The 26,223-nt window shown below is 45.7% G+C and overlaps 5 protein-coding genes across 11 annotated transcripts in view; 2 read left to right on the plus strand and 3 right to left on the minus strand.

Moving 5' to 3' along the window:
* The window catches only part of LOC131259577 (kinase D-interacting substrate of 220 kDa), a 31,826-nt gene extending 16,238 nt beyond the window's left edge, over positions 1–15,588 (minus strand). Inside the window, exons 1-2 of one of the 6 annotated variants that reach the window (XM_058261098.1) lie at positions 11,945–12,257; positions 7,672–8,179 (exon numbers count right to left, since the gene is read on the minus strand). In XM_058261098.1, coding sequence (XP_058117081.1) covers positions 7,672–7,716 — 45 coding nt within the window. In that variant the 5' untranslated portion in view covers positions 7,717–8,179; positions 11,945–12,257. Of the gene's footprint in view, positions 1–7,671; positions 8,180–11,574; positions 12,260–14,744 lie in introns of those variants that run through there. The other 5 variants (XM_058261097.1, XM_058261099.1, XM_058261100.1 and 2 more) reach the window with 5 other exon arrangements.
* A 409-nt stretch (positions 15,589–15,997) lies between these two features.
* Positions 15,998–19,604, minus strand: LOC131260785 (eukaryotic translation initiation factor 3 subunit B). Its single transcript, XM_058262606.1, has 5 exons — positions 19,442–19,604; positions 18,762–19,273; positions 17,651–18,685; positions 17,074–17,392; positions 15,998–16,979 (listed from the first exon to the last, which is right to left on the minus strand). Exons 1-5 carry the CDS (start codon positions 19,530–19,532, stop codon positions 16,885–16,887), a joined length of 2,052 nt encoding a protein of 683 aa, XP_058118589.1. The 5' UTR covers positions 19,533–19,604; the 3' UTR covers positions 15,998–16,884.
* Positions 19,605–20,016: 412 nt separating this feature from the next.
* On the plus strand, positions 20,017–22,762 carry LOC131271523 (ubiquitin carboxyl-terminal hydrolase 46). Its single transcript, XM_058272978.1, has 5 exons — positions 20,017–20,176; positions 20,312–20,392; positions 20,488–21,288; positions 21,352–21,495; positions 21,571–22,762. Exons 1-5 carry the CDS (start codon positions 20,174–20,176, stop codon positions 21,676–21,678), a joined length of 1,137 nt encoding a protein of 378 aa, XP_058128961.1. The 5' UTR covers positions 20,017–20,173; the 3' UTR covers positions 21,679–22,762.
* A 254-nt stretch (positions 22,763–23,016) lies between these two features.
* LOC131271602 (large ribosomal subunit protein eL21) lies at positions 23,017–24,233 on the minus strand. 2 transcript variants are annotated; one of them, XM_058273089.1, is made up of 3 exons: positions 24,161–24,233; positions 23,657–23,825; positions 23,017–23,564 (listed from the first exon to the last, which is right to left on the minus strand). In XM_058273089.1, exons 2-3 carry the CDS (start codon positions 23,783–23,785, stop codon positions 23,208–23,210), a joined length of 486 nt encoding a protein of 161 aa, XP_058129072.1. In that variant the 5' UTR covers positions 23,786–23,825; positions 24,161–24,233; the 3' UTR covers positions 23,017–23,207. The 2 variants fall into 2 exon arrangements, with proteins under 2 accessions (XP_058129072.1, XP_058129071.1); XM_058273088.1 differs by lacking the exon at positions 24,161–24,233 and adding an exon at positions 24,072–24,155.
* Positions 24,234–24,668: 435 nt separating this feature from the next.
* LOC131272234 (spermidine synthase) lies at positions 24,669–26,091 on the plus strand. The gene is made up of 3 exons (XM_058273899.1): positions 24,669–25,019; positions 25,091–25,688; positions 25,753–26,091. The coding sequence occupies exons 1-3, from the start codon at positions 24,892–24,894 to the stop codon at positions 25,888–25,890; spliced, it is 864 nt and encodes a 287-aa protein (XP_058129882.1). The 5' UTR covers positions 24,669–24,891; the 3' UTR covers positions 25,891–26,091.
* Positions 26,092–26,223: the final 132 nt, after the last annotated feature.

Below are 26,223 nucleotides of genomic sequence, written 5' to 3' on the forward strand. Positions count from 1 at the left end.
GATCGTCTGCCTCGATCACATCCTTCAAGCGATCCGGGCGCGGGGAAACCCGGTGCTTTAAATCAGTACCCAATGAAGAGCCACGAAGATGGAGCGTGGAAAATAAAATATTCTTCTTGATCTTCCGGGGAACGACGTAACCGAAGGATGATCACACGGAGGACGGGTCTTTCCCACGGGATGCCGAGAGTCCTCCAGTGCAGAAGGGTAGAGTGAGTAAAGTTTTCACTCATCTCATTCTCACTCATCCGATCATCGTGATCGCACACACGAAAAAAAGGGGGCAATCAGATAAAATGTTTCGGAAAGAACCTTTTTCACTTCTCTTTTGGTTTATAGTTCGAAAAGTATAAATTTCTGCAATTCGTTTTATTTAGGCTCCCCTGCCCGCTCCAACTGGATCCGCCGACCCAGCGTGAGATCTTTTTGGATGCCCGAGGAGAAGGAGGTTTCTGTTCACGATCTGACAAGCAGGGTGAGAAGATTAATTTTTGAACGAAGCAGCAAACTTTAGCTACAAACAGAAATTTGCATCTGAAAGAAGAAATGTTCCAGAAGATGTACGAAAAGTGGTTTCAGCGGTTTTTGCGAATAATGCTGATTCTTGGACGAGATATTGTTCAAACCATATTATAAGTTAAAGCTGATTGGACTCTTTAGCAGCGCTGATGTAATAATGATATATAAGGAAAAAACTTAAATATTCTGTCACACAAATCGTGTAGAGATTGAGGAACTTCTAAATTTGAACCAAACAATACATGTTAAATTATTTTTTCCTCTTTTTAACACATGTCTCTAATCTTAGTCGATCATCCGGGACCGGATTAATCCGGGAGTCGGTGTTGAACTTTTTAACGATTTGTAAAAAAAATGTGTTACAGTAACTGTGAGTTCAAATAAGTTTATGTAGCTAATTCGAACTTATTGAAAATAAATTATTTAATTTTCAACACACAAATGTTGGTAAAAAAGCATTCTTTTTGTCTAAATTCTCTCATAATTCAACTCTTGTAGTATAAACATATATGTGACATAGGTTTGCAAGTCGGCCCAATTATCCGTGGAATTTGGTTATCTGGGGTCCAACCGGTCCCGAATAAGCACGGAAATCGACGTTCTACTGTACTTTAGCTTTAGTTGAAATAAAAAAACACAGCGTTCATAAATAAAATCGCAAGAATCAACACCCACCCTCCTTACACGTGGGGATTTTAATTTAAAAGTCAATTAAAGGCGGAGATTAAACACGCATAACAGGATTCGATTCGACCTGACTCCCTGTGGTTGCACCGATAGCCGGCCCATGTTCTGGATGCAACGACTCGTGTGAATAATAAATTTCACTTCTGAAACACATATTTTGCGTTTTACATGGATTTGTTACCAACGAGGTCTCGTACAGTGTCCTGCGTTTCATTCTTGGCAACGACAATGGGTAGTAATTGAGCAAACCTAGTTTTTAAACACTACGTCATCAGGAACTTGCATGTTCCGATGCTCAACCTGTTAAATAGAGGCACAGTACAATGTTGCTATGTCACCTATGTGGGTTGTCTCTACAGAGAAGCTTATTTATAGCCGCGATGTCTTGAAGTTAATAAAACCGTCGGCTCATTAGCAAAATATTTGCACGAACATGTGGAAAACTTCACTCTCGGCTAGTGGACTCTCGGAACGGAATCTAGCACCTGGCGGACAATACTAGACGAAGTTTCTCTACGTTCACCTCAAGCTAAGAGTGAAAAGAAGACCTTCTGAATGGTAAAGACCGTGCCAACCATTTTCTCAGGTAACAGGTGGTACCTTAATGTGGCAAATGAATTTCGTTACGGTTCGGTATATTTTGGCAGACGATCTTACACTCTATATGCAACATGAAACGGCGAATAAATACAAAGAATCTTCTTCTTCTTGGCGTAACGACCTCTTGGTCATGCCTGCCCCCGTTAAGGGCTTACGAGACTTGTTTCCCTGTTGTACGTGGATAGTCAGTCCTCTCGTACAGGGGAAGGTCCGGTCTCGGTTGGGATTCGAACCCACGCCGTCGAGGTGGTGAGCCCCGGCGCTCATGGGCCGATTTTCTAACCGGCGCTACCGCTCGGCTGTCGCGGACCCTACAAATACAAAGAATAAGTGAAAGATTAAAACAAAAACGAACGTAAAACAACCACAATTTAAACGGCTTCAATATTGAATTATCATGGTTTAAAACGATATGTTTCCTTCTTAGTACACATGTTACAAATATACTGTCAACATTTAACAACACATGAAATACAAGAGAAAGCTGGAATCTATAGTATTGGCTAATGTTACCGTTTTGGTGTAACAACATTGGTTTACACCGAACTATTCACAAAGAATAGAGTAAACTACATTAACACTACAACAATGTGATAAACAACTAACCACAAAAAATCAGTACTCTAAGATGAAACGAATACATCGACATATAAGAAAACACTGGGAAGAGTTTAACGAGGAGCGCATAAAACACGGCGTGACGAAGTGTACAAATACCAAGGGGTAAAAACATGGGTTGCGGGATAGAAGGTATATTAGAAAATTCATCATTCGAAAAAGGTAAGAAAAAGTGATTCGAGTTTCGTTCGTGAAAGGTTAGTAGAGGTTTCTTCAGTGTCGATATTTGTGATTTGCTGGTTGCTCTCGGATGTCACGAACCGGTGAATTGCACACGTGTATAAAGTATCCGACTGCAAACGATGCTAGTAAAAATTCATAACTACCAGAAACAAGGACAAAACTTTCACACAATCAGAAACGTTGGTGATGGATGAAAAGGTTTAGTAGAAAATCGAAACACAAATCAAAATATTAATAACTGTACGGAAATTAGTGAAGAGGATACAACAAGAGGATTAACTTGAATTTTTTTTATGGATCGTTAGCATTCCTGATTTATTCAAGGCTCAAGACAAACAGGATAAAAGGATCGACGAAGGTGACTGTTGATTATTTTATAGTTTTGTCTCACACAATTGTTGTTGTTATAAAGGGATAGATATTTTCTTAAAGGTTTCTGGTTCTAGCCCAATCAACCAAAGCAGGAACTCATCGGTATCTTCAAAAGCTTGACATTTAAGGATCTCACGAGCGGTGGTCTCAAGTTGAGCGTGGCCAATGAGTGATGGACAAAATGACAAATCGTACGTACGTTTGTTTACTTGAGCCTCGACAACTAAGAATGGGAAGTTTTAGACTCTGAAGTAGAGATAATTTAACAAAGCACGAAGAGCGAATTACTACGAGAGAAGAGATTTGAAGAGAAAAGAGTGTGAGGAAGGAAGATAGTTTCTATTGAGCGGCAGCGACAGCGGGGATGACAGGATGAACGAGGTCGAACGGCATGGCACAATGGCAAATGACAAGACAAGAACACGGGAGACGGTGAGCTTGAAGGAACGGGTAACTTTTGGTGAAGTACAAAAAAACAAACACACAAACACACATAACACGAGGCACCGACGGGGGGAGGGGGAACTAGGGATGTAGCGAGCGATTTTTTTTTGGTTTTTGCTTGTGTGTGCTTGACAGATCTGGTAGGTACCGTATTGGAGTGGCGTCTCATGATCGCAAAACTGAACCGTCTCGGCGTGTGGTCGGTGTCGGCGCTGCCAGCCTGCAGCGATCCTGGATGGTAGGGCGAAAGGGAACTTGTAACGACCAGCGAGGGGATCCGCAGACGGTGCTGCAGCAGCCTCGTCGGAGTGCTGTGGCTGTTGGCATTGCCGGTGGGTAGCAAAGACGACGGGGAGCTGCCACGCCGAGGGGTACCCTCGGGAGCCAGATGAGGTGTGGAGGCAGCTCCATCGGCCGCCGCTCGTTCCTGACCATCGGCCGGCCGGGTGAGTGCATCCGTTCTTTCATCGCTTCCTGCCGGGGCCGCCACATCCGGTGTCGTTGGAGTGGTAGCGGCCGTGGGGGCCAGCTGCTGCGACGGACTGTTGTTGTTCGTGCGATCCAGTACCGTGTCCAGCAGGGTTGCGTCAGGAAACGAGCCATGAATGCTGCTTACCAGCGCCCGCACATGATCGTACCGCTTATCCTGATCCATGCGTCGTGAGTTCCCACCGGGCAACAGCGACCCCGTTGAGTGCTAGGCTGCACTTTGACGTCTCTTGTCGTTGGGGAAAGTCTCCCCAAGATTTCGATTGCAAGTCGTACAAACGTCTCCGTGGGATGCAGGAAAGCGTTTAACAGGACGACGACGAACTTTTGGTTGGTTTCTATTTGACCATCGCCCTTTGGCCGGCGCTCGGATCTGACCGCGAGAAGGATATGCGACCAAGGAACGGAGAAATATTTACAACAATAAACAAACACACAGACAGACACAAAACAATCACGCACACTGATTGTATGATGGCTCGGTTGCCTCAAGTGTCAAACATCTATTTTTCCAGCTCGATTTTGACAGAAGATGCGCGCATTCCAAAAAAGTACACTGGACGAGAGCAACGAGATTTGCCGTTGGTTGGGCGATCTGATGTAAGGACGAACGTTAGGACGTGGACGCGGTTTTTTTTATTTGATGATGAACGGTAGTGTTGCGGAGCGAGCAGATCAACGATCAACACAAACGTCGAGCGAGTGAAGCGTACGCCCGAGCAGTGGTCGAGCGAAATAAAAACAACATTCCTCTGTAAATAGAACATCCAATATCGATCGGAATGGAGATAAAAGAACAGAATGCAAAACTAGGTAAGTGATGATCAATCGAGAGTTAGGGCACAAGGGTTTCGATAAAAAAAAACAACCGGCAATTGGGCATATCACGAGCATCAAACGGGACACAACTTAAAAGAAAAGAAAAACACGCTATGTTTCAAGGCAGTTGCGGCAAACCAAAGCACTTTCCGGGGCATTAGCTATGGCGGTACATTTCAGCTCGAGCAAATACCGTATCAGGGGTGCTTTTTCTGGGTAACCTTTTAGTAGAATGATGAATTTCGTTTAGTTTTATTGTATCCAATGTTTTCTAAAAGACACTCTAAGAGACTGAGTTGTTCCAATTCGCCATGGAAGGTTGGTTTTAGAAACATTACATAGCCTACTTAGCTACACATGTGTACATCAATTGTGTTTAATAAATTTTCCACCCGCAAATGAAACAATTCGTCGGTCTCTATCTATGTTTAATCGACCAAAAATGTTTCAATAGCTTTTCTAAGCCAATCGAGTTGGTCCAATAACGTGTGTATTGTCTCTCTAGGGCAATGCTTGCACTACTGAGAGAAACTAAAGGCGTTTAGTCTATTCTATGAGGCTCTCTAATGGTCGCTAGGTACACTACGAGCTATTCTAGAAGCATGTGTGTCACTATCCACCGCTAACATGGGATGCAACCAACTGAAACATTCTGCTATACATGGTAGAATACGACAGCACACTTCTTTCTCCATGTGCTGCAGTGAAGTTTCTAGCCAGAGTGCATTGTACACTTTCCAATATCCTCCCCTCACTGCAGCATCGGAGTGTGGTGTTATTACAATCCACAAAAGTAGTACATCATAACAGAGGGAAACGGAAGAGGAAGTCTCTGTCAATGCACCACTACTTGCGCTTCCCCTCCAGCTCCACCGGGAGAACTTTGTGAGTTAAGTTGCATCCTTTCGGACACGGTACGGAAACATCTAACATTCACACGTCAACGTGCCCGTATGTTGATGAGTATGAGATACGAACGGACATGCACGAAATGGGACAGGAGACATAAGTTGTCAGGGGGGTACACATCATATTTTGTTCAAACTGGATGGTCCAGCACGAGCTACCCACACGGCTGTTCCTGGTAAGAGGGGAAACGGAACGAGGAAAAGTCCCCGCTGCGATGATGAGAAAATGAGCATGGATGATAAATAAAGTAACGGACACTTTTGTGTCCCCTAAAGCGAACAACTGGCTGGACGGGTTGCTTTCTAAATGAGTGAAAATTAAACGTTGGCATGTGGGAAAGAATTCAAAGTGATATTGATGTATTCAAAGAAGTCACTTAAGCTGTCAGTCAAATCGTCCAACGTTCTGTCATCGTCTAGGTCAACGGCTAGTTTTGTGGCTATAGACGGTAATTAACCCACACAAATACACACAATCGATACCCTCCCCTTTCCCGTGGCGCACGAAAACATCCTTCATCGATCATCAAACGACTCATCGTGGTCATTGCCAGGAGGAACAGGCGACATTAATTGCAATTAATTGCCACTGGAAGGGTACGATTCCCTCGGTCAATACACCGCCGCACCCTGAGTGAACCCTCGCGGTGAGTGCTTGTAAATCAAACGGCTCAATGTTGGCTGAAGCAAGCTGTCGATCGTTTGAAGGTGATGCGGTGTAGGTAAAATATATTATCCCCTCACCCCCGATTGCAGTTATCTATTGAGGCAAATGACAGATTAAATGTAATCAAAGTAAGCGCCCCCCGCAACTGGGATTAACGCTTCCGTCGGCATGAGACACGGCATCGCTAATGGCTCGCCATTGAGTAATCAATGGGTTGGTTCTTTTCCTCACCCATTTCTTTAATTAACATCGGCCCGACAAAAACCAAAAGGCCGCACGACGTTTTTATTCGCCGAACCGTCTTGACGTCGTCTCTTTGATAAGATAGAAACGCAAGAGAATAGGGGACGTCGGGGGACGTGTATCGACCACATTTACCGGACGGTATCTTCGGCACGATCGCTGATGATAACGTTGTTGGATGGGTGAGTCGTATCATTTGCAAATAACCTCGTGACCATCATAATGCCTACTTTATTGGCGCTTACAATGTACCCGGGTCGAGATAAAAGAAAAACTTCACACCTCTTGCACGATGGGAATTATTGCAAAATACGCAGAGAACTATACTAAACATCTTTATTAGCAACAATTTGATCAATTTCAGCCGGTTTAGAAGCGTTGGATCTCGTGGATAAAGGAAGAATCATAATCAAATGGATAAAGGAAGATATTCAGCCGCAAAACGGAGAAAATAGGCAATTTACACACTCAATCAATAATCAATTATCTTACTGCAAAAACTTAAACCAAAATAAAGCGATTAAAATAATTGGAACACACATCCAGATTTAATTGAGAAAAGAAAATAGTTTGTGCGTTAGAAAACATCTACGGACATTCCGCAGTACCCCACCATTTATTTTAAATTAGTGTCACACTCAGTTCAACCATAGACAGATAGGAAGGGGAGCACGGAAAACTAGGTGATGGGCACCATTTGAATAGTTTTCCGAGCGAATCTCGCAAAAACGATCTTGATGAAAGTTTTCCAAAGTGCAAAGTAAACTATCCGGAAGGAATGTCGTTCCGGCAAACGGTTTCAAACGGGTGGAATGCATCTCACTTCCGTCCTATTTGCCTTTCGTCAATCGGCCACTCGATGCCCCAAACCGGCGGACGTTCCGAGCCATTTAGATAAGATCTTTTTTTATTTTATCTTCGCCGATCCGCCACGCCAAGGAACACATCAGCTGTCCTCGTGCCGACGTCGTCGTAGGATGCACCCTTCGCTCTAGGGGTTGCGGGGATTGTTTGCTTGTGTTTATTTTATACTTCAGCTTTTACCACCCTACGCCACACACACCAGGGTTCGCCCAAACCCACCCACCCACCCCCGGGAAAGGGGGATCTATCTATATTTACCTGATGATGGTGATGCTCGTGGCCGGCGGAGCGGAGTTTGAACATTGTTGTTATTCGGGGTTTCCTCTCGATTTGAAAAAAAAACGACTCTCGCTCTATCACAATCGCACAATCGATCGAAATCGGCTGCCTTTCTGCAAGAACGTCACGAAAGCCAACAAAACCCGAACCTGACTCAGAGCACCGAGGGGTTGGTTTGTTGTTGACTCGAGGATGACTTTGTTTCTCTATGCACCCGCTCGGTGCATCATGTATTTTTTTCCTTTTTTATATATTTTTTTCTCTCCGTCTCAAGCAAATTTACACAATATCAATTCCTCCAACCCCCTTCTTTCTTTGTGTCTTACGAGGTGGGGTGTGTTTTGTTTTAACAAGGACACAACTTTTGCGCTAATCGATTATGCTTCATCATCGGCTGACACTTGGGTCTTTGTCGAATTCCTATTCACACCACTGGGTTCGATGTTGCGAGCGATAGAAACACACCACCTTGACGAATCACAACGAACTTTTCCCATTTCAGTAAAGAAAACACAAACAATCTGCTTCCACGCCTCTTCTCGCTTTCTCGCGTACCTTTCGGGAGCCTTTTCAAGAACGGGTGCACTCGGAAATTGTGCTGTTTGCTCAATGATAAATGGCGGCCGCTTTTAAATCCGACCGACACACAACACACAACGTGGCAAAAAAGTCTTGACCAAAGTCGGGGGTATCTGCGGCGAATGGAATGGAAAGATTGTTTTCCAAATCTTCCCCTAAAAACACAACACCACCAAAATGGAGGAAGGGGATTATTTATGTGCGCAGTTACACGCACAGCACATCGGGGATGTTTCTATGGAGAAAGCCACGTTGACTCGATGCTGCAAGACCCGACAACGCAAAGCAAACGAAAAACACACTTTGACAGTTGGTAGTTCAAATCAGGCCGGCGATCGGGAAAACCATGGCCATCTAGACGACACTTGCTTGGATCACTGAAACTAGTTCACACAGATACGCACTTGGCGCTCGCACCCCGTGGAAAGTATCGCGATCTTCTTTTTTGTTTAACTGAAGTGCGTTTCAATTCGAGCCCATCGTTGGGTGATCTACTGATTGGATCTCAATTGCAGATGGCGCCATCTCTTGGAGGACGACGCCGCACGGAACCGTGTGTCGCTACGGTACGCGATGTGACCGATCGTGCGCACATTCGTCAACTGAACGGCGGACCGCACCGCGGGAGTGTGACAACAGGCCTTGCGCGCGCACACACGCTCTCCCGACACGGATACAACACCGAATCGAACCATCGCGCGCTGCCCGCTCCGCCGACACCATCACACGTGCGGCGGCCAAACCCGCATCCGTCGCGACCCTCGTTGGTGATAGCGCGATACTCTCGCGACAATAGACACCACGTCGTATCTGTGATTAAAATTCTTTTATTATCCGTGTATCGTCAGTACGGGTACGGGAAGGCAGGCCGCCCATCCCGCACACACTCACGATCGCCCGCGCTAAGATCGCCCTTTACAGCGCTGCCCTCGAACGCATCCACACAGTATGGACCGTCGGAGTGAAACTGGGGTCCAAATCTACCATGTGGCCAAGATCTTTTTTGGACCACAAGAGACCAGAGCCTACGAGCCAAGCGACAGCTGATTGCTTATCGGAAGTGTAGATGTAACAAAGTCGGGGGGAAGGAAAACCACCCGCCGAGCGGGTGTGGTGGTAATCTATTTGTACTTCCGTCCTTCCCGATGCCCGATGCCATCTTCTTTGAGACTTTGCCCGGAGTGATGTTTCCCAGTTGTACTTTGGGTACTTCTGCACTTCTTTATCGCAAATCGGCTAGGAATGACTGGTTTGAATGTCATATGGTAGACATTTTGTGATTCCACACACTTTAGGATCATTTAAGTTGAGAGACTATGTGTATGACCTTTTTTCGACCTTTCTAAAATACGATAAATTATGGAAGTTTGTGCGTTGTAGGTTCAAATTTCACTGGTACGAATTTGGAATACCAAAAACCTTTGCACAAGAGGAGATTCTACCAAAAACCTTTTATACTATTGGACTGATACGAAAACTAAAACGAGGATCTTGTTGAAAACATAATCGACCATCAATGTTTTGGGTATCTCCCGTCGTTTGAACCAAACGGCTGCCATGGTCCCCGAAATTTCAATATCTTTTGCGAAAGAAAATACTTATCATTCGTTTGGTAAAAGTATATAGATTGGAAATAAACCGAGATAATGATGATAGCACCTTAACAGAAGTGGTTAGCTAATGACGCTATACCCCCACTGGGCAATATGAGAAACTGATTTCTGCCCCATATTGGATCAATTATTCAACAGTGTCAAAGTGACAACCTGGAAGTACCTCATCCATTACGGACGGCCAAACGATTGCCGTATCATTAAAGCAGATAGCCGTACAACCACCGAGTCGGAAGGGGAAGCACCCTAACTGAACATTGTTTTTTTTATATTGGGATTATAAACTACACAGATACGCTTTCCCGATCATCGTCAACATTCGAGGAGAGCTACCCGCGCGGGTTGTTATCGGCCACCCTAATGGTGGCGGTTAGATACATACTCGACCGACCACCAAGCGGCACTGATTGAAGTGAGTGTCAACACACGCTTGAAATCACCACGGGGTGGACGTGCGAGGCGTGCATTTGATCACGCGATCATCATCAAAGAGCGTCCCGGAACCCGGCTAGACACCTTACCCACGGTCAGGAAGGTCACCGGTGGGAGAAATGTCCCCCAGGAAGTGGATTCCGCAAGTCTTAACGATTGGGCGCGCTACAGCCTCAACAATTGGGAAGACGGTGGCCCACTTCACGATGGCCGGCCGCACTTGCAAGTGCATCGTGTGCGAAACGTCAAAACAAACAAATGAATGGGCTGTTCGATTTCAAAAACAAAAAATTAACGCACAAGATAAGCCACCGTAATAATCGCGCGAGAGGAAGTAAGTCAGGGTTAGGTTCATTCTGGCAGAAAGTGGCGCCAAATTGATAGCCGTTCGCGAGGGGGTCAATGTTTTTTTCAACCAAATGTTTGACTATTGAAGTACTAATTTCGGAAGCTGCTGATCGAATCTTATTCGCAGCATACACTTATATCTAAAAGGTACATTTTTTTTTCATATCTTGTAAAAATCCGATAGATAAAATACTTTGTGGTATTAACACGCCACATTTTGTAAACTACACAAACATAAAAAAAACATACGATCGTTATGAAATCGTGGAGTGTTATCTCAAGTGCATCTTTGTTGCATGAAAAATTGTCTCCCTAGCAAAAACATGCAAATTCGCTTCCTCGCTGCGAATTTATCTGCAGCTGCTACATATCACCCAGGGCTAATATTGTAGAGTAAGGTGGGTCAAAAGTACACTGGACGTAATTTCATACATGCATATGCATACATATATATGTTGCCTATAGATAAGTGTTTGGTTTTATAAACGGAAATTAAGCAAATAGAAGATGTCGATTTAGCATAAACTTATGTTTAGGATAAACATTTTTAAGGCACTATAATGCATTTATCGAACCTCGTATCTCATAAATGTAACAACTTATTAAAATCAATGTACAACTGTGGTATTACTTTGTTTTCACTTGGTTCAAAATTTTACACGACACAAAAAGTAGAACTACACAGGTTTTCAAAAGGTGTACACTTTTGCCCCATGTTACTTTACAACCGTTTTCAGTGGATGTAGGAGAAATCTTGTCCACCATAGGCATACCATCGGTATGCACGTACGGAACACAGCACGGGCTTGTGGTAGTTGTTTGGCCAAACCGGGGATGACGGGCAGAGATGTAAACAAAGATGGTGCCGAGATGGAAGAGATTAGTGGCGCGTTTTCGTCGGTGTGTATACCTGGCTGGAGGAGCTGGCCGATCTGCGCAGTGAGTTCCGCAGGAAGCCCAGGTACGGCAGTATGCTGCCATAGGAGTGATTTCTCGTCAGACCGGCACCGATTGCACCTGCTGCATGGCCACCACTGCCGCTACTACTGCCCGGGGACGATTGCGTCAACGGTGACAGCTCGGACGGTTCCCGGTTTCGTAGAAATGGACGTCGGTCCATCTTGTCAGGGGTTTGTGACAGACGGCACAATTACACGCTAATAAACTCTTGCGGAAAAGTCTTTTCCTGCTCAGATCGAGGCTGAGCTTGGTCAAAGGTTTTGAACACGAAACAGTGAGTCACAATTTGCTTAAAAACTACACGCGCACGTTAACTGTACGATCAAAAAACGGGATGATCGTGCGTCGATCGGATCGTTCGGTTCGACTAACTGCGGCCCGGAACGGGGCACTAATGGCGCGACGGTTACACCTTATCAGCCCCCGGACCGGGACGGTGTCAAACTGAACTCCGGCGGCGCTTGCACACGGGATTAATAGCGCAACCCCTTTCGTGTGGTCGTCCATTCCAGCCCTCCCCGCCGGTAAGGGGTCCCTCCAATGTGACAAAGCAGTATCAAACGATTGTCAAACGCTGGACACCCTCCACGCGAGGCGTGAACCCGAACTGTCACCATGGGAGAGTTCGCCGGAGGGAGCGTGCAAGAAGAGATTAGCGACAAAGTATATTCTGGGCTACCATGTGCCTCATTACAATTACGGTGTCAACACCGCGTTAAGGATGCTGGCTGCTTCCCCGGTCGGCCATTGTCGGAAGATGACTGGCGTCGCGTGTGTTGGTGGCGCTTAGATTAAATGCCCTTTTTTGCTGAAGCTGCCGATGATCACACGATGCAGCATGGCTTGACTGTGATGGTGGATCGTGTACAACCCCGCCCCTCCTGAATCATGATAAAGCAATAACTGATAAGAAAATTCCACACCGTGAGGGTTTTTGAATGCCTTCTGCAGAACTATTATGGATGTGTTGGATCAAAATAGAATCTTGGGGGGCTCCTAAGCCCCGGGGTTCGGCAACCTTTCTTTCCGGAAGCGGACATAATACGGTCATATTCAATTCGCACATTATTATCAAAGACCAAGATGTTAAAAATACTATTCTTCTTTGACATAGCAGTAAACTCATATTTGTAAGCCGTATTTATGAGTTTTTTTTACAACAATATTGTTACGAACTTTAAGATGTCCTATTTTCTGGGAAAGTGTTGACACCAATAAATAATTATAAAAAAATAAAACCCACGACAAGAATACACTGCAATCAGAAGTTCGGTATAATATTGTGTTGTTTTGTAAACGAAAAAAGGTTCATTTTATAATTAAAAAAAAAGTACAACAGTACACGTAGTTTGCCGACCTCTGACACAAGAAGGACGATGATTGATCATTAACACGTTGAATGATATGTTTAAACCCCGATGTTTTATTCCTCGCCTGTCGATTAAACCCTTCGTATGGATTCCGTGCAGTGAAATTAAACAGAACGGTTACAAACAAGATGAAATCACCCATTGATAAACGTTTACAAATTATCCAATTACCATGATGGATTGCGGTTAATCCTTCCGATGAAAAACAAAGGTCGAAGGAAATTCTTCGACACATCGCAGACCCAAGAGAAGGGAGGGAAAAACGCCACGATGCTCGGTGGTGCCGACGAAGCAGCAAAAGCGTTCCGTAAATCACGGCCAATGAAACGGTGCGCCGTTTGATGTTTCTTCAGACCGGTGGCTAACGGCAAAACAAAGCGCGGGCGATTTGCAAACAACCGATCGCGCCGGGTCGGCTATCTTCTGGGGAGAGGTTTTCCTCGGGCATTTAAATTATTCGAAAAATCGTTTTTGCGTGTGTCGACGACCGAGCGGGCCAGCGAAAGGAAAAAAAAACAAGACGAGCAGAATCAGCGCAAAATATTGAATCAGCGCGTGAAAGTCTACTCTCGGCAGGTTTTTCTTGACGAGCACATTTTTTATCACATTTAATTACCGACAGTGTTTTAAATCTTGCGCTCATAATTCCTAATGCCGGTCACACGGACCAACCGTGAATGGCGTAAAAAAACATGTCGCTGGTATTTTTATACATTGTCAATTAAAAACAAAATAATTATCCTTCCACTCCGTGTCACTCGCTACGGAAACTCCCTGCTGATGGTTTCAGCAGGGGCACGTGGAATCAATGAAATTTTACTGCTCCGCAAGCTTCATTACTGCTAATAATAGCAACTAAGATGTGTAATGAAGATTAAAGAAATTAAAAATAGTCCCTTTTCCACTTTTTTATTGCATTGCCCCAATGATAATTAACCAGACGAACACGCTACCGAAAGGGTGGCAAATATCACCACGGTTCAGCGCACATGTTTTCATTCGGCACCGGGCGATGTATCTTGTATTAATCATCATCACACACTGATGGGAAAGCATGTTGATTGGCATTCGAACAAGAAGAAAATCCCCCGGTAAAATCGTCCTGCCAAATCGCCTCCGCGCGAGCATGTTTTGCAGTGCGAAAGGTTAAGAGCATGACCGCGATACAGCGAGTTTGATTAGAAGGCTTCCCGAGTACGAGTGAAAGAGAGGGAGATACAATAACAAAAACAACCCCCTTCCCTCGGCGGTGCGTCATCCAAGCATGCACAGGATTGCAAAATGGTTCGGTTTCTTCAACGCCGGTCTTTTGCAAACAGGAAAAAACCGGTATTCCTGCTGTTCCGGACAGCTGATCTCGGGTTGCTTCGATGTACGATTTCGGACCATAAAGAACCGATTCAAGGCAGTCGACAGGTGAAATTGTCGGTCCGGTGATCGTATGGTGCCACCCCGTAAAAGAGCCACGCAACGTCCCGTTATCTTTGTAGTACGTGTCCGTTCGTTCGTTCGTCTATTCGTCTGTGATTATTTTGTGTGCCGTGTCAACCCACGAGTTGAGGCTCACAAATAACGACTGGTCTGGCTGAATGGGTTATGGAAATGAACAAGTGAAAAAATATCCCGATAAAGTTTCTGTCCGTCAGACCTACAACATGATGAACAAATACGCTGTGAAGAATCGCAAGAAAGTAGTCTTTAAGATCTGAGCTTAAATACACACCACACACCCACAAGCGCGTAAACTCACCTGCTAGAATGTGCACGTCCTTCAAAACAGGCAGCCTTTCTCCTGTCCAAAGAAACTATGAGATGTATCTTATCTGTAAAAGTGCGGCTACTGCTGGCGATGGCCCCGAGGGAACCAGCTTTCCTTCTTTGGCCTTCGTCCCCAAAACGCCCTTCACCTTCGCTGGAACCTGCACAAATAATGTAATCCGGAGCGATGTCGAGAGTGTAGTCACAAGGCTCCGCCTGTTGTTGCCACGGGACGTGTACTTCCACCCTTTGTTTTTCACGACGATAAGCCCGGATGATATTAGACTGACACTTTCTCTCGCATACAGACACTTTTCACTTGGTCACTTCAAGGGGTGAGGAAGAATGACCTCGACGCTGGGAATCTGTTTCTTCGATCGATGTTTTAACTTTTATTCGAACCTATTTCATACACTTTCTCCCGAAGGATGCCCTAAGGGGTCCGCTTTGTACTGCACAATCACACGCACACCCGCGAATCGTTGCGGACAAAATGCCAATACTCAACAATAACACTAGATGCACTAGACACTTTCCTTACTTCCTGTTGCAGCCAAGGGGGCGGGGGAAAACTATCATCTAACCAAACGAAACTAGCACCGTCGGAAAAAGGCGATGGTTGCAAAACATTCTGTACACATCGCACAGTGAGACCACGCAACGGCACCGTCGGGAAAACAACACACATGCACCGTCGTTCGCTTATGCACCAGCATCGATCGCAAAACGGGGTTTTCCGAAGGTTGAAAGGATTAGAAGCCTGCGAGCCCAGCAGGAAACACGCGACGAACGAGGCGTAACACACAGTCGACGCACCACACAACCAGGCAGCGGCAGTCCAGGAAAGCGAAAAAGCACAATGTGTAGTTTGTTGTTTTGTCGAGAAGTTTCATTTGCACAATTGTCAAATTCCTGGCATCTTCCAACTGGATGCAGGGTTGCACACGACGCTTCCCGTTTCGAGACGATTTACATGAAAAAATTTGAAATCAACGTTTGAAGCAACGTTTCAACTTTTTCTACGTAAAAACTAGTATGATCGTCATACCAGGATAATAACGGGTAGCACAGAGCTGGCAACTAGTAAATTATCCGATCGTTTTTCATGATCAGTTAAATATATAAATTCGGGGGTTTCGGTCAGATAAATATACAAATGAAATGTTTGTCACTTTTTAAAATATTTTGCTTTAACTAGATCCTTGCGATAGTGGATTCATTTTTTCTTTTATTTTTGGGATTCGAACCAACGCCGGTCAGCTGTTTTTGTTTTTCGGAAAGTATTCAAAGCTACGGAGAAAAACACTCCCTACGGTTCTGTTCAATGACGTATCATACAATAGCATATTATATTTAATATTAATTACCATACTGAAGAGTAATAGTAAGTGTTCGAATCAATTGATGGATTGTGTGTGTGTTTTACTGCTGCTCGGGTTTACCGGCGTGTCGTACGGCGACGAACTCACTTTATCCTTATTCCCGAATTGTCCTGAGTAAAACTACAGCACACTTCAGCTTACAGTATAAATTCCACAGTTAGCTAATGAAAGTTTTGTTTTTACCCTCGTTTGTATCAAATCCGAACGGTTCACTGTTAGGTCAGTCTCGTTTCGCTGCGCCACCGCGGTTGTTGTTTATTGACGCAATAAATGGATCTTGTTGTTGTTGTTGTTGTTGTTTGTTATGCAGTTTTGTGAATCTGTTGTTTCTGCTACGGATGGAAGATGTTCTGATACCATTGAACGCGATGCACAACGTACAGCAGTTATGTGCTGGATCCCTTTTTTTGTGCAGATACACTTGAACGACACCGAGACTGAATTGTTCTGAAACACGGCACACACTGATGGTAAAACGCACACTGAAACGCGCTGAAGATTCCCGGAGCTCACGTCAGAAAGGAAGGAATCTTCGGCCTAAATGTGCGACTGTGTTCACACCGGGTGTGGTGTTATTGCCGTGTGTTTCCGATCGGTTGCTTTCTTGCGGCGCTTGTTACGCACCTCCCACCACAGTAAAAGATCCCCAGACGTGTGACAGCGCTCTCCGGAACGAAAGCGGCCACACCAGCGTGAGGGAAGAATGTTGACGGCTGCTCCTAACAACGCCAACCGTGCACCTTCTACGGATTACTCGAGGACGGTGGTATCTTCGCGAATAAGTATCTCTACAATCTCCTCCTCAACGTTATCTGGATCAGCCTCCAGTGTGTCAGTGTCAATATCTGAAACGAAAGGCAAAGCAAACCATAGCCATAGTAAGATCACTCGAAAACGAATTCCACGTCCTTCCTAACGCTTCATCTTCACGATACGCACTGTTACGCAGCTGCATACGGCGGTACTTCTGTTCCTCCCACTCCTTGACGCGCTTCGTGCGGTACTCGGTGAACTGCTCGCGCAATTTCGCCCGCTTCTCAATCAACTCCTTCGAGGCACGCGTCATGCGCAGACGGTCCTTGGTTTCGAACTGCGTGTAGTACTTCTTCAGATTCTTGCGGATCTCCTTCTGCTTAGCCTCCGTCAGGAGGGTCGCGGGACGTGGACGCCACAGGAACAGCATGAAGTTCTTCAGATTGATACGCTTCAGAATGCGCCCCTGGAATGACCACATATAGTAGCCCTGATCTTCCTTTGCCTGTGAATTAAATATTAGAACGTAATTAATATTTAATCGTAATATGAAGTATTATATTCCGTAAAGCCTACTGATTTGCTAATGTATTGAGCAACTTTTATCTCCGGATTAGTTTTACATCCAAAGACTTTTTTTGTCCAACGAACTTCACTTTTGGAGGGTAAACTAAGAGAATTTTCGATATTGAATTTGTTTTTCCGAAAACCTCTAATGGGTCCTCCGTATTTGAATAGTTATGTAACATTTATGGCCACCTACCTTGCCAGACGTGCCCGTCACAACGTACCGCCCGGTCGGATCCCACTCGACCTCCGATGCGCGATAGTGATCGCCAGTCTTCATGATGGTAAAATCGTTCGTATCCACAAACTCGAACGCACCCATCGAGAGGTTCGCCAGCACGATAAACTGCCCCCGTGGTGACCAGAACATGTGACTGCAGACCTTCTTCTCCAGCTTCTTTACCATCGTCGGTTCTTGGCCCTTGCGCGCCTCGTAGAAGCTGACGCTGGCCGACGATGGTTCGCCGTGGATGATGGCAAACTTGGAGCCGACCGGTTCCCAGGAGAACGCCAGAATCGTCTCCTTTACCTCGACCGAATCGACTGGAATGTCCTTCTCGCGCATGTGGAAGATTTCAAAGTTGTAGAACATACCGAGGAACTTCACGTCCGAGTCCTTCTTGTCCTTCTTGTCCTTCTTCGACTTGGAGAATCGATCGACCTTGACGCACAGGTAGTCGCCCGACTTTTGCCAGTGGATCTTGCAATCGGCCACGTTGAACAAGTTCTTCGTGCGCAGCTCGATCTTCTTCGGGATGGCAAGCAGCGTTACCTTCGCCGGGACATCGATTTCCTCCGCAACCCAGTAGGCGATGGTGTTGTCCGTCGGCGACCAGCTAAAGTTACGGATACCCTCCACCTTGATGGACTTCATGTCGAGTAGGAAGAAGGTGGTCGTATCGTAGATCTGAATCTGGCTGTCGATCAAACGCGCCACGTAGCGATCGTCGTGCGACCAGCGCAGCATCGACGCGTTCGACATTCCGTCCGAAACGAACGCACGCTTCTCGGCACCGGTGCGAATGTCCCAGATGACAATCTTCTGCCCATTCGGTCCGTACGTTACCAAGTACTGCTCGCAGGGTGAAATGTCCACGAACTGGGCACCGCTGTGCGCGAACTTGTTCACTTTCACGAAGCTCGATCCACCCCAGATGATGACACCCTGCTTATGGAAAGTCACGATGTACGTTCCCTTCGGTGACCACTTGACGTAAGTGTCCGTGAAGCGCTAGAAAAGGAAGAAAAACAATGTTTAGTATCTACGGTTCCAACTGTGACTGTACGCAGTAGTGTCAACAAATTACCTCTCGTTTGAGCAATTCCGTCGGTTCAGGTTGTGTGTTCTGGCAGAATTGAACCTGTACCGAGCCTGGAACCGTTTCCGACACCACACAGAACTGATCTTGCGCCTCCGGTTCCACCAGGAAGTTGTACAGATCGTTCTGCACCTTGTACGGTTGCGGCTCCGGCGGGGACCATTCCTTCGGGATGTCCGAGTACTTTTGGAAATCGGAAAACCGGTTCACCAGCAGCGTGTAGTGCTTATCGAGTCGGTAGTTGTTCAATGCTTTCACCGCCTCTTCCGCACTCTCCTGGTTCTTGTACTCGATGAACGCGTACCCCTTGGTGTTGTCCTCCTCGTCCTTCGGGTAGTGCACGTTCACGATCGTGCCGGCATTCTTGAAGATCTTCTCCAGGATACCCTTCAGCTTGGGGAAGCGAGCGGCACCGACGACGGGGATGTTATCGACCACCACCACATTCTCCACTCCGTCCGATTCGCACGGTTTTTGCTTCAGAAAATCACCGAGCAATTCTGCAATTTAAAACCACATCAAAAGACACGGACACGTCGATTAATAACTTTTAAAAGTAGGTAGCACTCGGAGCACTTCTACGTAGGCACACTAACACTGATGCACATCCCGGCATCTGCATCATCATCATTTCACTGTCTCGTCGATCGGCCAACCAATCAACCTACCTTCGTCGGACACATCGTCCACGAATCCCTCCGGATCTTCGAAGTTCGGCTCCTCCTCGAAGTCCTGGTCTTCGCCTTTCTTTTTAGCCATCCTGGGATGCTGAAATCGGTCGGTAAAAGCGAAAAATCCGAAGCGACCGTGCAAAGAAAATTTCGCGACGTTTGACACTTGGAACCGGAAAGGACTGAAAGAGGCTTTCGGTTTCACAAGGTTGGTAGTACCGACTGCGCTACGAATTCGTGCTTAAGCAAACGTCATTTTGCTTTTTGAAATATAGCATGGGCGAAATATTTCAGTTTGTAAAATTTATAAAACTGCTCACTGTTTTCTAGAGATAAACAATATTATTCTTGACGATTAATAATTGAAGTTTTTCATTTTTAGCTATAATTTTTTTATGTACAAACGAATAATCATTGTGATATGTTTTAATAAAATTAATTATTGGTAAATTTCACCATAATTCTGGAATTGTTTCACAACATCCCCGGCAACGTCAAGCATCGACTTTGACAGTTCTATTTGTAGAAAAGGTAGCAAAGATCTATCAGATTCACTAGCGTAGTGAAAAATGTCAATAAAGTGACCAGCGCTGGAAACTTGTTCTGCAAATTCTCACTGAAAATCAACCCATTGCAGCCGTTCGGGATTCATTGCGAGCTGTGCATATTCTATCGTAACGAAACAAATAAACGATAGGTTGTTTTAATGGTGCATCATACTGGAAGAGGATGGTAAGATATGTTTGTTTAACCAATTTGGCACCCCGCGATAACACTTTTGGGGCGCTGGTATGGAGATGATGGTGCGATTGAAATGACCTTTCCGAATGCGGTCGGTATGCCGTATCGTCTGTTTGCTTTCCGCAGGGTGCCAACATTTCCCAACTCGAGCGTGACATCGGTTCGGACCAATTCCCTCCGAACGAGCATTACTTCGGGCTGGTCAATGTACGTATACGGGCAGTAGTATGGTTTGGGAGGGGAAAGAGTGGAGTGCATTCCTTTGGTGCCTACATGAAGTGTGTTTTGTTTGTGGTTTGCAGTTCGGAAACACCTGCTACAGCAATTCGGTCCTGCAGGCGCTCTACTTCTGCCGCCCGTTCCGGGAAAAGGTGCTAGAGTATAAGGCGAAGAATAGACGCACCAAGGAGACGCTTCTGTCGTGCCTGGCCGACCTGTTCTACAGCATAGCGACGCAGAAGAAGAAGGTGGGATCGATCGCGCCGAAAAAGTTCATCGCCCGGTTGCGCAAGGAGAAGGAGGAGTTCGATAACTACATGCAGCAGGATGCCCACGAGTTCCTTAACTTTCTCATCAATCACATCAACGAAATCATCCTGGCCGAGCGTAACCAGGCAAAGGCGGGCGGGACCGCCGGAAGCAAGGGAACCGCTGCCAACGGAACCGCCGGAGGGGGAAACGGAATGAACCTGGGGCAGGACAACTCAAACAGCAACAACAACAACAACAACAATACGGAACCAACATGGGTGCACGAAATCTTTCAGGGAATTCTTACGAGTGAGACGCGCTGCCTCAACTGCGAAACGGTGAGCAGCAAGGACGAGAACTTCTTCGACCTCCAGGTGGACGTTGACCAGAATACCAGCATCACGCACTGCCTGCGGTGCTTCAGCAACACGGAGACGTTGTGTAGTGATAACAAATTCAAATGTGATAACTGCTGCAGCTACCAGGAAGCGCAGAAGCGAATGCGCGTCAAGAAGCTGCCGATGATACTGGCCCTCCATCTGAAGCGCTTCAAGTACATGGAACAGTACAACCGGCACATAAAAGTTTCCCATCGGGTCGTGTTTCCGCTCGAGCTACGACTATTCAATACGGTAAGAGAATACTTTTTGGTGCAACCTTGAGCTTGCTAACGCCTTAATGTTTTTGCCCTCCAGTCCGACGATGCGGTTAACCCGGATCGACTGTACGACCTCATGGCGGTGGTCATACACTGCGGCTCGGGTCCAAACCGTGGCCATTACATAAGTATTGTAAAAAGTCACGGCTTCTGGTTGCTGTTCGATGACGACATGGTTGATGTAAGTGCAATACAGACGCCATTTATAAAAGGAAACACAACGTTTACCTCTTCTTCGTATTGTTTTTCTCTGCAGAAAATCGAAGCTTCCACCATCGAAGACTTTTACGGACTGACATCGGACATCCAGAAATCGTCGGAAACGGGCTACATCCTATTCTACCAGTCCCGGGACTGTGCGTAGGGACGAAGCGTTGGATGCGTACGGTTGTTCGATTCGAAAGTGAAAGTGAAGTGTGGAATGGAAATTCGTGGCTGTTGGGAGTCAAGAAGGGGATTTTGAATTGTTAATTTATTTATTTGCCAGCGAAAGTGTTATATAATACTGAATTTATATATTGAAGCTGTATAAAGTCAACTTACGTAGGATTACTTTAGTTCGTATTTTTAGTTGCTTTGATTTACCTACCACCGTTGGTTTTCGCTTGTTCTAGTGTCAGTTTCCCTAGGTTGACTTCTTTTCTTCTAATTCGACCGGTAGGAGTTATTGAAATTGAAACCGTTAAGGTATACTAAAATTTAAAATTCTCATAGTTTCTACACATTTGGTGAGTTAACAAAACACATGTACTGAGAAATCAAACGAGACAATGATGTGCCGTGTGGTACATACGGAAAAAGTAATACGTCCTCAAGAACATGAAATACTTGCCCAGGGATTGGGTCTTAAGGAGCATAGAAGTGAATTTAAAACGCCTTCACACACTTCATCACATTAAAGACAAACTTCGTTATAGACTTTAATCGAATGGAAATCTTCTACCGTTCGCTTCACGATTGAGTATAAAGAAAGGTTTAAGTTTTACTTCCCGAGCGCTAGCAGGGAAACGAAGGATACGTGTTCAAAGTTTGTTAGAAAAGGCGGTTGATCTTCACCATCATTGTGAGCCGAGTTTGTTAGTGTGTGGAAATCCAGGATTACCAAAGGGGAGGATTAACCCGGTTGTGTGACTAGAAAATGTCCTACCAAGGACGGACACAGGAACGATCGATTAGAAATCGAGTAGGCGGGAAAAAATCACAGACTACTTATAAACAGTTTTGTCATCAACAAACTCCTCCTCCCCGACAAAGCAACACTGCTAGCTGTGTAGCTCCCGAGGGGAGGAGGTAACATAACTTACTGAAGGGAAAATAAAAATCAGGGCAGAAAGTGAACTTGCAAACAGTATCTTGCCACGGTCGAGCAGAGCGACAATTTTGTAAAACATTAGTCACCGGTAAGGGCCAAATGCCGGATACTGAAACTAATAAAATACGTGAATAACTGTTTAGATAAAGTGTTTCTTTCTGTTTTGATCAATCAGCTTGGTTTCAAACATTCGCATGTAAGTATTTTCCTTGGAAATAAACATAGGAGGGTAATACATCGAGAGCAATTTCTTGCTGAAATGTGACTTGGTTATTTTTTAATACCATTCAAAGGACTCTTGCATTGCCCGTGATCAACGCGATCAATGCATTTCTTCTGAAAAGTGATGCCCATTTTCTCACGATAGAAAAAAAACTTTCCACACTCACGTTATGTTTTCCTCGCATTCTGTATTTTGTTGAAGATATCCATAAATTTACGTGTTGTCGGTTCACCATGGAACATCCGGTACACAACAAACACCACCACTTCGACACAAGTGTGACTTCGCAACGAAAAAAACCGTGCACCGCCACAGCAACAGCAACCAGTACCACTGCCGGTTCACCGGAAAATCGTGCTTAAGCCACGAACTCGTACGGGATCGGAGCCAGGAAGATGGGGGTGGGCGGGTTCTTGATGACCTGAGCCTGACGCGGTGGCTTCGGCTTGCGCTTGAGCGACACCTTCATCTTCAGCTTCTTGTCCCTGATCTCACGGCGCTTCAGGTCGTTCTCCTTCACGCGGCGCAGGAAATCCTCGTGGCAACGGGACGGGTTGACGTGCTCGACGCGAACGTTGATGCGCTTGGCTAGGATCTTTCCGCGGACACGCTTGTTCACGATCACACCGAGGGCGTGCTTCGTGACATTGTACACACGGCCAGTTTTACCGTGGTACGCCTTGTAGGGCATACCCTTGTGGACGGCTCCGTGACCCTGTGAGGTACAAAAGAAAAACCATGTAAATAAACCATAATACATTGTCTTCAAATCAAAATCAAGGGTGGCCTGGCTCGGTGCATACATACCTTGATGTCCACGTAGTCACCGGCCTTGTAGACCTTCATGTAGGTAGACAGAGGGATGGTTCCATGCTTGCGGAATCCGCGGGAGAACATATCCCGGGTACCACGGCGATAACCCTTGGAGTTCGTCATGTTTACTGTCGGTTGTCTTTACGGTTGTGAAACGACTTTCCTAGAATGATACAATTGAGAAGAAACGGTTGATCAGAAATATGCCCTTCAATGAATCCACAGCGCAACCGAGTAATCCGCTTATTTCCCCCGATCCGTATGACGCTGTGACAGCGTTGCACGAGCGGTATACCATGAACCAAGCACATTCGATACGGAAACACACGTAAACGGTTCGCATCGATTCGGGTCCCAACGACTCGGCACCCACAAACCAACGCCGTTTCTTGAAGGAACATCATATTACTTTGCAATTCGATTCCCCCGAAGCGGACAATAAGCGGTACTTTTGGTAAAATTACGAAAATATTAGCGTATTTCCACGGGGATACGTACTGTCAACTTCACGAGTGCCGAAGAAAAGGTTAAGGAAAGAGTGGTTTCTGCTGTCAACGGTTGGTGGCAGCACCGACATCCGGCTGTCATCGGTGCAGGGCTGTATATTTACCCTTTTATAAATTTATTTATGAATTATTTCATAAATAGAAAAACACCAAATTCCCAAACAAATAAAAATAAGACAAATTTTAGAAATAGAGGAAAATTCGAAGCTATTTCATGAAATTATGTTAATTGCAGTTATCCCAGAAAGTATGTCGGAGTTGTTAATATTTTTTCATTTTATAAAAAGTTAATTTTGCCCGAAACACTTGAAAACGTGTATCCAAATCTATTGTTATGTTTTTCCCTTCATTCCGATAATTTTGATTTTCTTTTAGCATAGAAAAGATAGATTACTCCTTCCCTTGAATCTATGCAAAGGATCAGTAAATCATGCTTATATTTGTTTAGTGTGCGTGTGCTATGCTCACCATACATTTTTGATTACAAACCGCGGTTGATAAACCTGGTCGGATTAAAAAAAGCAACCAGGAGATCGTTTCTTTACGCTGTCGATTGCAACGGATCATACGAGCTGGCAGTCCAATCGTGTCGTGCTGGAGACAACAGGGAACGCAACAAGTGTGCCTTTTCGCGGTGTTGACACGGACATTCCGTTGACATTAGGCCGCGTATCGATTGTGCTGTGTAAAATTGTAAAAGCAATTTAATTCCAACCGAAAGTTATGAATCCCTCGGAATGGTTTAGCGAGGTGTCCGACGAGCTCTGGCCGGGTCAATGCTTTTCGCTCAAGGTGAAAAGCGTTCTCCACGAGGAGCGCTCCAAGTACCAGCATATCAAAATTGTCCAGAGGTGCGCTAGAGTGGGATTTCCCCCCGGCTTTAAGTCACCGGAATGGCTAACATTGAAGTGTACCTTTTTAGTGAGTCGCACGGGGTTGTGCTGATACTCGACGGCATCATCCAGTGTACGGAGCGGGACGAGTTCGCTTATCAGGAGATGATTTCCTTCCTGCCGCTCTGCTGCCATCCGAACCCGCAGCGCGTGCTCATCGTCGGCGGTGGTGATGGAGGTGTGGCGCGGGAGGTGGCCAAGCACCCGTCGGTGACGGAGGTGCACCAGGTGGAGATTGACGAGCGGGTGGTGGAGCTATCCAAGCAGTACCTTCCATTCATGGCGTGCGGGTTCGATTCACCTAAGCTGAAGCTAACAATTGGCGATGGGTTCGAGTACATGAAGCAGCACGAGGGCGCCTTTGACGTTATCATCACAGACAGCAGCGATCCGATCGGGCCGGCCGAGTCACTCTTCCGGGAGTCATACTTCGAGCTGGTGAAGCGAGCGCTCAAACCGAACGGCATCATTTGCTCGCAGGGTGGCAGCTTCTGGCTCGATGCGGGCCATGTCCGCGAGACGCTCGACTACTGCCGAAAGCACTTCCCGCGCGTCACGTACGGGCTCGCCGCCGTGCCGTCGTATCCAACGGGGCAGATTGGATTTTTCATCGCCAGCCTCAACCCGGTAGGTCATAACGTGGCAATCAACTGAAACGTAGGGCAAATAATAATAATTTAAATTATTTTAGGAAACGAATTTCAGTGAACCTTCGCGCACATTCAAGGATGAAGAAATCGATCGGATGAGCCTGCGGTACTACACCTCGGACGTGCACCGGGCCGCTTTCACTTTGCCACGGTTTGCCACGAAAGCACTCTATCCGTAGCCTGCATATAGGCCAGAAAATGTGGTGCATTCTAAAGAGGGAAACGAAATAAAGGGAACACATGGGATCAAGGGAAGTTAGGGAAACTCAATGTTGAGAGATGAGATTTGTTTTTAACCCGTTGTATAAGTCTGTCAATCGATGTGTGTATCGTGTCAAATGTTTGTTTGAATAAATGCTGTTGCACGTCTGCCCCTTTTATAATTATTTATGAGTTATCATTCATTTTCCTTGTGTGCTTTTAGACTCGCAATATAGCAAAGCATGTCATGAATGTTAGCTATTGAAAAATCGCAAAATAGCACACTGTAGATGTTCAAAAATGTAACTACA

This window comes from Anopheles coustani, chromosome 3 (genome assembly GCF_943734705.1).
Source record: "Anopheles coustani chromosome 3, idAnoCousDA_361_x.2, whole genome shotgun sequence".
Lineage (NCBI taxonomy): Eukaryota > Metazoa > Arthropoda > Insecta > Diptera > Culicidae > Anopheles > Anopheles coustani.